This window comes from Microtus oregoni, unplaced genomic scaffold (genome assembly GCF_018167655.1).
Source record: "Microtus oregoni isolate MIOR12 unplaced genomic scaffold, Mior012 000056F_ref0000123, whole genome shotgun sequence".
NCBI classification, from domain to species: Eukaryota; Metazoa; Chordata; class Mammalia; order Rodentia; family Cricetidae; genus Microtus; species Microtus oregoni.
In genome coordinates, this window is record NW_024543832.1 from 4,669,793 (window position 1) to 4,683,569 (window position 13,777).

At 47.3% G+C, this 13,777-nt stretch overlaps 1 protein-coding gene across 1 annotated transcript in view; it reads left to right on the top strand.

Moving 5' to 3' along the window:
* The window catches only part of Ptprn2 (protein tyrosine phosphatase receptor type N2), a 744,114-nt gene extending 733,167 nt beyond the window's left edge, over positions 1-10,947 (top strand). Inside the window, exons 22-23 of the mRNA XM_041638770.1 lie at positions 2,386-2,459; positions 9,417-10,947. Of these exons, the coding sequence (XP_041494704.1) occupies positions 2,386-2,459; positions 9,417-9,488 (146 nt within the window). The 3' untranslated portion in view covers positions 9,489-10,947. The remainder of the gene's footprint in view (positions 1-2,385; positions 2,460-9,416) is intronic.
* The last annotated feature ends 2,830 nt before the right edge of the window (positions 10,948-13,777 follow it).

Below are 13,777 nucleotides of genomic sequence, written 5' to 3' on the forward strand. Positions count from 1 at the left end.
TCAGGGGAGCCATTTTTAACCCCATGTCCCAGGTGAATCCCTTCATTACAGCACAGAAGGATCAAGAAGTGGGTGCTTCATGCTGAGCCTGAGCCTCCCAACTTCAAGGCTCCTGGGCCAAAAGCTGAGGTGTCACCCTGCGAACTAAGCCATCACGCTTCACCTGGAGCCAGGGAGAGTACAACTGGCTAGATTGAGTTCTCTGTAAGGTTCCATTGTAAAATGGCAGCAGAATCTGCTGTGCCTTATGAGTTACACAGGAGGACTGGCCCACAGCCCCATGCTCACCCCCATCACAGACAAACAGGAGAACAAGGGGACAAGGTCAGTGACCTTGAATTGGAGCCCATGTAACAATGTCTATAATTCCATGGTCTTCCTTTGTTTCAGAAAGGTACCTCAAAGGCCATATTTTTAGTAGTCTTGACCATCCTGATGAGATTGTGTTCACTAGAGCTGGAGATCTTCCCGTGACGGCCTAGGTAATGGCCTGCCGTCTACACAGGAACACCACCGACAGCTCAGGTGCCAGGACAGCTGCAGATGCAGTGTGAAAGAGATGACCCTAGATGTTTCTAAGTCTCACTTCTAACTTGGTGGCTGAGGCACATGGGCAAGCTGATAACTGCGGCAGGAGATGCTACGTGTTTTCCCAGTTACGACTCTCCAAAGTCCTCAGCCTTCTGTACTCAGCAGGGTCCAGGTTCCATCATGTAGCCAATCACTCTGACCTTGGACAGGCTCTCCCTGCCTTGTCCCTGAGGAAGGAGAGAGTTCTTGACCCACTTTGCCATGTTCTGCTAACAATGTGATTGCCTATGGCTGATCTGTGTGGGGCCTACCAGTGGTTCCTACTATGAGTAGGTGGACCTAGTGGGAGGCTGTGCCTGCTCCAACTCCCACAGCATTCTGGGTTACTCATTCCAGTGGACACTTCCTTCCCCATGCTCACCTGCAACAAGCTCTCAGACAGCTAGGTATGGTTGTAGCTCAGCAGCGGTCCTCCATGCCCATGACCCCTTTATACCTGAGGAATTTTTACACCATCCCAGGCATACAGACATATCAGAAAGGTATACAAACCAAACATTTCCTGGAAGTGAATCATAAAGAAATGTATTTTAAAACAATTCTTTGGTAACTGTGTAATTTTATCATTTGTTAAAGACTAAAGCAAATTTGCATGCTAGTGTTTATTTTTACATAAATTACTTTTGGCTGAATATTTGATACTGCAGGGCATGGAGCTTCTTCAGTGTTTCCAGAGTTGGTCAATATTTTGATTTTAAAATTGTCAAGGTCAAAAACATGGCTTCTCATAAATACGCAGTAGAAAAGAACAGAAGTATATTTAGAATCACATCAGGAATTGTTGGAAATACTATCCTAATTCCAAGCCAAAATTTCTTTGACAATTTTATTTGAAAGAGAAGTCAGCAACTCTTTAAAAAATTTAAACATTCTAGCATAATGTAATCCAAAGATATACTGATTTCCTCCATGCTGAGGATTGACATTAGGGAATATTTTTAAAATCTTTGCACTCCTAAGTAAGAGCAGAGAACTTCGCATGTGGAGTGAAATCATTGTAGTTCATGACACATAGCTGTCTCCAGTATGAGCCGAGGCATTTCGGGTGGGGCTCTCTGTTAGTTTTCTTCCAACATCCATGAGCATCAGGCACGCACAAGGTGCACACATACACGCAGGCAAAGCACTCATATACATAAGAGAATAAGCTCAGTAATAAAGGACAGCAAAATAGAAATAGAAGAGTATGCATTAAATCAATAAGGCTGAGATTTACACCTCAAAGTCTGCCTCAGGGCAGCCATCATCACCTAGATGGGTGCTGCTTACAAAAGGTGCAGTTCTCTGTGAGACTGCCTGGCACCTTCTTTTCTTTTCTTTTCTTTAGATCTAGGGCTCTCATTTTTAGGAGGCAAGGAATTGTACATTTAAAAGCCAGTATAAGCCATGAAAGATCAGTCTAACCTTTCATATTTTAAAGAGAAAGTAATCCTAGGCAATCAAGATTGAAGTGTGTGTGCTCTTTCCTATGATTTAGTGTATCCTTTAAGGTCACACACACACACACACACACACACACACACAAAAGCTCTGGCTGCTGGTGAGTATCTATGCAGGCATCTTATAACAATTTTTCAGTCCAGCATTCTTGAATTAATGCTAATGAAAGCTGCCCTGGCCTTATTTTTCTATATGAACACTGGAATTGCAGCTGCCTGCCAAGCTGCTGAAGGATGAGTGTAATAATTTTCAATTGGCCTCTTCGCCCAAAGGGAGCCCGATAGCAGGAGATTGGCAGATGCAGTGTGGATTATCTTGTGCACTGAGCTCAGCCCAATTTGTGATTTGTTGCAGGTGCTAAAGAGATTGATATCGCAGCGACCCTGGAGCACTTGAGGGACCAGAGACCAGGCATGGTCCAGACAAAGGTACTGTCAATCAATCCTCTGGGACTTTAAATGTATTAAAGGTACCTCTCCACATGATTTTCCTGAGAACAGAGACGGGGGGTGAAGCTGAACCTACTAAGCCATACACAATGACTCTAGTCCAGGTGGGCATCATCCCAGCCAGCCCCCAGTAGGCGAAGGAACAGGGGCTGTTCCCAAGAGGTTCATCACTATTCCTGGAGCTGCACAAATGCTTTCAACGTCTAAGGTTCAGTTATACCCAACTAGTTGTCTCTCCCAGGTTTAGCAGAGGGGGAAGAACATTGCACGACACGTCAGAAGGTGTATGGACTGGGGGTGGAACTCAGAGCCTCACACATGCTGGGCAGGCATGACTAGATGGACACCACTGAACCGTACCTCCAGTCAAGAGCTACATCTTTATAAAAGGACAAGCCCCAGACAGTATCTAGAGAAGCACCTGCAAACACTCTGCCCGCCTTCATCCCCAGCATCTTGAACCACCATCGTGCAGTGATCACCGGGAATGAGGGCACCAGACCAACTAGGTCTGAAAAGTAACTCAGATTTATCACAGCATGGCTGGAAACAAAAGCTTTGTTTCCAAGCTCACAGAACTAGCTGTGAGGCCGTGCAACCTCCCGTTCTCTAGACGTTCCAAAAATGTCTGCCTCCCGTGACAAAACCCTCACCGACTATCCCAAAGTCGAATGTATATCGCAGGACATGGATCTTCAATGTCGGTGTGTTCCTGGCCCCAAAGGACACAGACATCCACAGACATGGAAAATTGCTCTTATGAAATTACTGCTGCATCTTAACAGTATCTCAAGTTATAAAAACTCTTACTAATGGGAGGTAGAGGGTGGAGAGATGGCTCAGGTGCTTAAAGCACTGGCTGTTCTTTCCAGAGGACCCAGGTTCAATTCCCAGCACCCACATGACAGCTTACGCTGTTTGTAGCTCCAGGGGATGCCAATGTACATTAAAAAAAAATAGGTAATTAAAACTCTTACTTGAGCAGGAGGAACAAGGCTCCAGGGCCCAGTGCTCTGCTACCAGGGTTTTCTTGGGCTCCATCCTTAGCACTAGAGGGCAAGTTCTTTCTGCCTATGGGTACCTCTGAGGTCAGGCTGAGCAGCACACTCTGGACCAGACTTCAGTCCTTGATGCTATAACCTGGTCCTTAGTGCACGATACAGGTCTATTTAATCCCTACTAAGCCCCTACTTTCTGCTCAACTATTGAGAAGTGGACGCCTTAGTCTCTGCAGGAGGGGGGCTGAGCCTGACACATTGGATTGAATAGGTTTTAACTGGTTTTATTTCTTAAAATCCCTCCCTGAGCCATCTGGCTGGGTCTCATTGCCAAGGTTAAATGAAGCACTGAAGTGAAATCAACCTGATGCTCTTATGAGGTCACAGAGGTGTTGCAAGCAGGAGAGCAAGGTCGCTTACGGTCCCTGAGATTCCCAGTGGAAGCCGCAATTGTCAGGTCCTTCCTCCTGGATGTGGACTGTGTGCTAGGCAGGATCTCTGCTTCCTGGCCTTATTTTCCCCCATGAGGCGGGATATTATTGTGAATGAACTTTTTAAAGTACATCTTGTCTATTCCTGGGTTTTATCTAAAAGTTTGGGCTTAGTTTAAACTTGTAAACACGGTGGGGCTGGAGAGACAGCTCAGTGGTTAAGAACACTTTCTGCTCACACAGAGGACCTAGATTTGATTCCCAAAACCCACATCAGGCCTCTCATCACAGCCTGGAACTCCAGCTCAGGGAGATCCAGCTCCCTCTTCTGGCTTTTGTGGACACCCACATATATGTTTACATATATACTCACACAGACATACACATATACACATAATTAATTGGATCTTTTTAAAAACAATTAGAGAAATAATGCAGAGAGCATCTAGACACACACACACACACGCACACACACACACACACACACACACAAACACACACACACACACACACACAGCTCCTGCCAATACCTTGTGTAACCACAATGCAGTAATTAAAACCAGGGCTTACCATAGACCACCAGACTGAGCAGCCCAAAGCTGTGCCTACCTTTAACCTCTTATAGAAACAGTCATTCCAGAATGGCCAGGCATGGAACCTCCCATCCCCCCATCTCCTTTGGTCTATGTTGGATCTGTAAACTTATATTTTGGCCAAGCTCCTTAAATGTCCTTTGGTGATCCATACAGCTCAATGTGTCAGGCAGGACCACCAGGAGAGGTAGATTTCCTCCCCAGGGAACGGAGCCCTAGTGTGTCTGGGGTCTCCCCGCTGCTGCTGAGTGAGCATTTCCCCTCCATAATTGCTCAGGGTCCTGTGGGAGACACCTCAGTGCCCTGGGGCCATGTGTATGTCTGTCACTGTCTGGAGATGTGAGGCTACCGGGAAGGCTGTGTCACAGGAGGGTGGCTATTAGTGACAAGTGACCCACTGGCTTTGTGCCCTTGGAAAGGAGGGCCACCCAGCTGTGAGAGGTCATGTTGGGCACCACCCTGCAGCAGGCAGCATAGACAGGGTACTGTAGTGGTTGGAAAGCCAGGGACACCTTGACCCAGGAATACAAAGTGAATCTTGCCGCTGGAGCTGCATTCTGCTTTGGGGAGCTCACCAGAAATACAAGCCAATCTCTTCTGTCTGTGTCACGGTGAACCTTCCAGACAGCTCAGGGTGCCCAAAATGTCGGCTCTTTTGATGAGGGATCTGCACTAATCCCAAGGGAAAGCATATGCCAAAAGTAGAAGTGGCCCATGCATCGCAAGAAGAAAGCCATTCGGCTCTCAGACATCAGTATCTTGTTGCCAAAGTCGGCTTGAGGAAGTCCAAGTCAGTCCCCTGCACCAGCCCAAGCTTCAGAGCTTTGGGGACAATGGCAATTATTATACTGATTACTGTATTATTAATAATTATACTGGTCATTGCTATGTAGCGTGACCTCACTTCCGCCCAGTGTTTACTGTATGTAACTCTAAAGCCCACATGCTGCACCCCTGCAGCCACCTCACAGGGTGACACAAGGCTCATGACCAAGTCTACCCATGTAGCCTGCTCTCAGATGAATGGTGACAGGATTTGTCTCCTCCCTCAGGCTGCAGTTCAGAGATGAAAGCCTACCCCCAGGTGTACGGCTACACAAACCTTTCCCCAGAGTTACTTTATGAGACTGAGCTTCTCTCTGAACTGTGGTTTCCCCAAAAACCAGAAAACTTACTGGGGTCAAACAGTACCATACTGTCTAACACTCCTCAAACAAGCTGAAATCAGCCCATGGGCATTCAGTTCCCATGAAGGTACTTGATCAGGCCCATCATTCGGATCTGAGGAAAGGTAAGGACATTGATTGGCACTGACCATAAGCCTGGAAGGGCCGGAGACTCCTAACAGCACATTCTCTCTGTAAAGGAAATAACAGCTTTTCTCCATAGAATGTAGGCCACTCACACATACAAAAAGCAGCTAACAGATGCCTGCCGGAGCACTATGGACAGAGAAGAGACACAAGACATGCAAAGGCTTGGCCACCTCTGGGTATTTAACTGGGATGAAGAGCTCCAATAAGGTGCCCACCATGACTGCCAATTTGCACCTAGAGCAGCTACTCCTAATTCTGCCAGGTACCAAAGGAGCCAACCTTGAAGAAGGGAGGCAAGGTGACAGGAAGAGCCATGTACACTGCATCAGGGCAGAGCTCAGGCTAGTCCCTACCTCAGCTGTGTTTGCTATGGCAGCAGCCTCCCCTCCCCAGGGCCCAACCAAGTTGCCATAGTAACTAAAGGCTTTAACCCTTTCCTTCCTGTGGGTTTGGTTGAATTTGGTTTTTGTCCTTAGTGTAGGTTAATTGTGTTAAGGACATGTTTCCTTGGGGTGACCCTGTACACTAAAATACTCTCCTCGTGTTTACCTAGCTCTTCCACAGCCTTAATCATCTACTTTTTAGTTTCATGTCCTGCTTTTCCTTTCTTCCACTATGAACTTCCTCCTATGAGACTGGCTCATTTCTTTTAGTAAGTGGTCTCGTGATTTCCCTATGTAGCCCAGGTTGTCCTTGAATTCATGATCCTCCTGCCTCAGTCTCCCGTGTGCTAGGATTGCAGGCAGATGCCACCACACCCCTAGCCTGTGATATTTTCTCCTTTACTTATCAGTTCTAGAGACACAGTGACGAGCCTATCCTACAACCCAGAACAAGCACGCTGCGCTCATCAAGATGGGCACACGTGAGGATATGTATGAAAGTGTACATGTAAGGAGTACAAAGTGAACGCCCTACTTTGCGTGTGCGCGAGGATGAGGTTTGCATGTTGATACGTGTAGATGCCTGAGTGAGTGTGTGTGGATTAGTGAGGGTGTGCATGAGTGAGTGTGTGTGGACTAGTGAGGGTGTGCATGAGTGAGTGTGTGTGGATTAGTGAGGGTGTGCATGAGTGAGTGTGTGTGGATTACTGAGGGTGTGCATGAGTGAGTGTGTGTGGACTAGTGAGGGTGTGCATGAGTGAGTGTGTGTGGACTAGTGAGGGTGTGCATGAGTGAGTGTGTGTGGACTAGTGAGGGTGTGCATGAGTGAGTGTGTGTGGATTAGTGAGGGTGTGCATGGGTGAGTGTGAGGTTGAGTCTGGTGGGGTGTGGGAAAGACATGTATGGGGGGAGTGTGAGTGCGGTGTTAATGTATCTAAAGGGTGTGTGTGCAGGTGTAGAAGTGTGTATGAGTGTGTGCATGTGCATACATGGTGCTCAGTGCCCATGTGCCCTTAGGATCCCATCCTTGCATTCTGACATCTTGACTGCTGTCCCACAAGGGACACCCTGTCTGCCTTCTCAGCAGAGGTACGAGATGTAGATCCCAAGTTCTAGAAACGGGCCCTAGCCTTGGATGTGCTCCGCCTTTCCAGACAGGCTAAGTTTGGACCAAGAGGTGATGATTCTGTCAAGTGTATGTGGATCACAGTCTGAAGTGACCCGACCCACTCTCTCACATCCTACGCTACAGAAGTTTGTCAGTTCTCTGTCTCCCTCTCCCTATGTCTGTCTGTCTGTCTGTCTGCCTACCCTTTTCTTTCTCTCTCCCTCTTTCTCTCTCTCCCTCCCTTCTCAGAATCTCTATTCTTCCTTCTCCATCTCTCTGTCTCTCCTTATCATTCTGTCTGTCTTTCATGCTATGATTCTATATCTCTGTCTAACTCAGTCCCCACCCTATCTATTCCTACACACAATGGCCATCCCCACCTCTCCTGGTTCTGTCCTCAGAGCTAGGAGCTAGTCTTATCATTGTGAAGAGGGGCAGCAGTGACACAGAAAGACACTGGGTCTTAGGTCCTCTTTAAGCACCTCCTGTCAGGCGTGAAGACCACAGGGTAGTGGGTACTGGCATCACACTTCACTGAAGCTCTTATTAGAATGAGGGATGACAGTTGTCATAGCAACCACCTAAGCTGAAGGAGTCAAATGTAAGCACAGGTATAACTGAATAGCTGTCCCCCTGCCCTCCGGTCTCCAGACCACAGCAGCCCAGGAAACACATGATATCCAAGGGCGTGGCTGCTCTGTGAGTGCACTCTTTCCTTCCTGAGCAGCTCAGCTGGACCACACAAGTATCCTTCCATGTCCCAGGCTGGCCTGGAAAGAGGTATTTTCCCTACCCAGCAATGACATAAGGCAACACCTGCTCCAACTTGAGCTTCTCTGGGTGTGGAGCAGAACTGGAAGAGAGCATAGGATCTGCTTTCTATAAACAGAATATTGGTTGCTTTAAAAACTACTTCTTTGATCAGAACACCTCAGTGTTCTTTCTGATGCCCCGCTGCCACATGCCCAGCTAACACCAGGAAACAGTCGGTCCTTCCTGCTCTGGAAGGTCCAGTCATCCGTCACGTGTTCTATTCCCTAGCTGCAGCTTCCACTGATTTTTAACATGTTTTGCTGAACATAGATTCCTATTGCAAATGTACTTCCCCTCTGGACCCCAGCCCCTGGAGTCAGGTGGTGCACTACAATTGTGGACACAGTTGAGGATGCTGGACACATGCCAGTGAGTGCAGTGTTTGGGAGACAAGAATCAAGACTGGCCTGAAAGAGAGCCAGTTACAGGGCAGAGGGGCTGCAGAGTGAAACCCTGTGTCAAAATAAAGTTCCCACAGGCCACTAGAGGTCCGAATGTGTAATATTGTGGCGAGAGAGGGGCGGGGCCAGATGCACACTGGTGCCGGTGCTGCAAAGAGTTTGCAAGTGTGTTCAGGGCTGTGCACAGTCTGTGACTGTTATCTAGGGGACAGCATGCACAGATTATGCTGTCTGTGACTTCACAGTGTGATCAGCCAATGTCTGATGCCACCACAGCCTTGAACCACAGGGTCTGCACGTCCTTTGTAGAGGCTGAGAAAGAGGAAGATGGCCAGTCACCTACCATCTGACCTTGAAAGGAGACAGGCTGGCTCTCTGCTCTCCCTCAGCCCTCTGCTCTCCCTTAGCAGAGCATAGTCCTCACCATGATGTTCCCATGGGTGCTTGTCAGCTGGATAGCAGCCCTGTCCCTTTCCGTTGTGAGTGGGTATGGCCTTGGAAGGCAGCAAAGCTAAGTTGGCAGTAGCCTGTTTATTTCAAAAGCAGTCATTGCACCTCCTTCAGCATCACTTTGTGGATGCAGTGACAGCCATGGCCAGCTGGCATCTGCATCCACTCCCCGCTCCACCTACTGAGGCACTTGGATGTGGTGACACATTGCAAAGACAAGGAGTGCCTGGTGACTCCTGTGCCCACCATGGCTAAGGAAGTGCCCCCCAGCAATGGCAGCAAGACTTTGCAGCCCCCAAACCCAAGGGACACCACCTAGGTCAGCAACTAAAGAGCCCTCCTTCTGACAAGTCTGCTTCCTGAACAGTTTCTCCCAAGCTCCCCCTGGGATGGGAAGAGGGCTTCTTCCACTTACCGTCGTTTCTCACTCGTCTCTTCCTTAGGAGCAGTTTGAGTTTGCACTGACCGCCGTGGCTGAGGAGGTGAATGCTATCCTGAAAGCCCTTCCTCAGTAGGGCACTGAAGCGGGCGGGACCCTTCCACAAGTGCTACCAGGACCACAGCCGGATGTTATTCCTGCATCTTCTGTGTAGTAACAGGGTCCGTCAGTCAGTGCAGGTGGCTAGTCATGTGTGTTTGTGTTTAACCTAATAGCAGATGTATGGAAACACCTAGTTAAGAGGGAAGGACAGACCCAGCTTCTAAGTGCCACAGTCTTGACAAAGGTTCCTTCCCCTAAAGCACACTTTTACATTTTCACATCAATGACACAGTAGTTAGAAATCCGCAGTGGCCTCAGTGGGAGCGTGCTTACATCTGTAAGTTGCTGGAGAGGGGGTGGATGGGCCAGGACAGTCAGCAAGATGCCTATTGGGAACCAGTAGGTGTAGAAATGCATTAGACAGCTGCCTGTAAGACAATCTCACTATCAGGAGAAATCTCTGGGAAGAGATCAGTGTCCTGCATCCCTGGGACATATGACAAGAGTATCATCATGTCGTTCTACCCAGTCCTCCTGATGGGCCCCCAGCACAGTCACTGACCATGCCCGCCCCATGTGTATCCCAAGGGCAGACCCCTTACCCCTCCTGAAGTGTGGGCACTCTATTGACTCCAAAAGTGGAGACCCAGATGTTAGCTTCACCCTTGTACCCTTGCAAAGCTATAGAAGAGCCCAGCCCTGAAATGCATTTTTAATATTAAGATTCTGGTTTCTGCATTACAAGAACAGGTGCCCATAGTATGCTTTCCTTGAAGTTACAAAAACAGAAATGAGTATGGTATTTAACAAGCTCTGAGGGTCTCCAGAAGTAAGTGCTCCCCATCTGCATCACCCAGGAAGTACCCCAATGTTGCTGGCATCAGAAGAAGTCTTAGACGCTCCTACTCCTAGAAAGAAGACTAGGAAGCCCCTTTGGCTCTGCTTCCTCACCCTCCCAGGAGACAATGAAATGCATGCTCACTGGATGATCCAGATTGCTGAGACATTTGGACATTGCACTTCCCACCTCCACACACAGAGGAAAGAAGCCACTTCGGGAAGTGCAAGGCGCTAGAACCCAGAGAGGTACAAGACATTGCTATAAGCCCCAGTTTGTGGGGTTGAGTATGAAAACACCTGTCTCCCATGTCCCCATTGCTTCTCCCCTTAGCCTTGACATTTCAAATTGCAGTGTGGCAAGGAAGCAGGCTGCTGAGCGGGAAGCAAGGCCACAGTGCTGTCATGTCTCGAGTTGTGCTGTATACCTGCCTAACGTCTCTGACATTTCTCTTCCGAGTCATTTTCCCATCTGTAATTTAAATAATAATTAATAGAAATGAATTTATCTGAATATAGGAAACATATACCTGATTGTAACTTCTTATGTTTAAAGAAAATCCTCAGCGTGATATACAGATATATTTAATTGTGTCATATTAAAACTTCTGATTTCATATTTGATGGTCTTTTTTGAGGGGGGTAACAAGAGCAATTTTGACCCACAGGTTCCTTTTATTTGCTGAAGATATAAATCCAAGTGTGATCTCTCTAGGGAGGCCAAGAGACACCTGACTTATCTTCTGCACTAGACGCACACCCACGGTTCTGTGTTACTGAGATTTCACTCCTTAACAATTACTGCAAAACTGTGTTGATATCCACAGCCAGGGGTCTGGGTCACCCCCTAGGCCATGTTGGTGTCTGAGGACCATGCTGTGACCATATTGATCTGGGTGGACAGTGCTGCCACTTGAGGCCACAAAGACATACCATCTCTGATAGCTGATGTTCTATCTAAAGAGTATCTTCCAAGCAAATTCAGAATTGGGGAGGCAGCCATGGCACTGAGAGCTGCCACCACCCTTTTATACCCTGCTAGTGTTGCACGGCCTGCCGAAGAATGAGGATGTGGATAGTAGCCTGCTGGTGCTTCAGAGTTCCCAGTTTCTAAGGCAATGAATCTAAGGACATAATAGTGGCTTCAGAGTACTGTGCTCAATCCTGGGGCTATCAGCTTTATTTCGTTGATGGACTCTGCTTCCAGACACTAAGGATGGAGCAAGCATTCCTTGTGAGTGCACTTCACTCCATCAGCCAAGTCTCCTGCACCCGTGCCTGGTTTGCCAGCAGTTGGTCTTGGTTCTCCATGACTTCCTCCTGTAACTGTCTCTCTTCTTAGGGTTGGGCCAGGTTGACTTCATGCTCCCTGACTTGTGAATATTCTCTGTTCTTAGAGCTCCGCAATGTTAGTTTTAAACAACAGATTCTCTGCTACTGGCCCTTCTTTCTAGAGATTGTTGTCTCACCAAGAGCACAGACCTGAGATTTGCAGGACTTCCACACTTGCCCTTAGAATGGCACTACCAACCCCTTCCCACCATGGCCATTGAGGACCTGGATGAGGTTTCTGCTTCCCTCCCCTGCCAAGGAGCTCCGAGGGGGAGCTGGTGCCACCTTTGCCATGTATTGCCAGTTTTTCCTGTGAGGTCCTCATGCTCTTTCACTCTATGGAATAGGGTCATTCTTTCTTATCGTGGATCCTCTTCTTCACCAAGTCACATAGAGACAGCTTATTTCTTAATTTGCCATTTTATTTTGGATTTATTTTTATCTATGTCATGACTATTTTAGCCTAAAATAAGGAAAACAATGAATGTCAAATGAGCCCATCCAGGCAAAGTCAGATCATCCCTGAACAAAGCCCACAACATAAGAAATCTAGTGTTCACTTCTTAAACTTCCATTGCAGCTGCTTGCAGCCTGCTCTGGTCAACATGTCCCTTTTGGACCGTCCACTCTGATCATGCATCATTACCTCCCAGCAGTTCAACTTTTATGGTATCATAAACTGTGTCTTAGCTACGTTCCTATTGAGACAAACACCAATGTTGGGATCATCTTTTGTACACTGTATGAAGATATGTCTCTTTCCTTCCTCACCTGCCTGATTGATTTAATAAAGAATTGAATGGCCAAAGTTAGGCAGGAGAGGATAGGTGGGACTTCTAAGCGAAGATGGGAACTCTGGGAAAGAATCTGTGGTACGGGAGATTCACCAGACAGACATGATGGACATTGAATGGACAGTGTGGAGGAGAGGTAACAAGCCACGTGGCAGAATGTAGATCAATTTAAGTTTTAAGTGCTGGTTAAGAACAAGCCCAAGCTAAGGCCATACTTTCAAAATTAATAAGAAGTCTGTGTCACTCAGGAGCTGGAGGTCTAAAGAAAGACCTGCTATACACCATGGCCAATGCAATTTATAAGAGAAAGGGTTCAATCGGGCTTATGGTTTCAAAAGATTGAGACCAACATATAGGGGCAGAACTTTAATGATTCTTGCTGGACATCTGCAATAAAGCTTTTTTTTTCTTCAAAACTTAGTGTTGTGAGTGCTAGTGTCAATGCAGCAAACCCCTGCTTAACATGTTGAGCATTCGTTGTGTGCATTGATATAATTTTATAGTGAATATAGCTTAATGTCTAATAATAGCTGTATCTAACAACCAGCCAACAAAATCCCTGAAAGTGCAGCAATCTGCACAATGATGTGACCCAGATTAGCCCTCCCTCCTCCGGACCTGTGTTGGTTAGTTTTTCTTGATCAACTCAACACAAGCTAGTAGGGAACCTCAATTGAAAAACTGCCTTCAGGATGAGTTCCAGGACAGGCTCCAAAACTATGCACAGAAAAAGTACCTTCACCAGACTGGCCTGTAGTCAAGTCTGTGAAACATTTCCCTGATAATGATTAAAATGGGAGGGCCCATCCCATGAGGGCCCAGAGATGTATAAGAAGGAGAGCTGAATGTGAGCCGCAAACCTGGGTGCAGGCCAGCAAAGTGTTCCTCTACCATCTCAGCTTCAGTTCCTTTAAAGCCCTTGCCCTGATTTCCCTCAATGATGAATTTCAGAGTAGCTGGTGTAAGCCAAATAATCTTTTCTTCCACAAGTTGCTTTGGGTCAGTGTTTTCATCACAATAGAAAGCAAATTAACCCAAATCCTGCAGCCAGGAGAATGGGTCCACCTTCTCCTCCCGGGGCAGTGAAGTCACGTTGGAAGCTGGTAAGTAGTCAGCACTTCAAGACTGCAGTGAAGCTTTCTTTAAAAAACTATTAACATTCTTGGGGAAATGGTTGTGTACACTTCTGCCAAAGCTGAAGTCTGAAGTGGTGTTGGGACGGATTGGAGTGGATTTCCTTGAAGATATATCCCGTTCACACATGAGCGTGTAAGCATGCACACACAAGCCCTAAAGGCCTCTTCTGAGCCTTGTGACTAAGGTTCAGTAAGCTCTAAACCTGTCCCTACAGGGTCACACT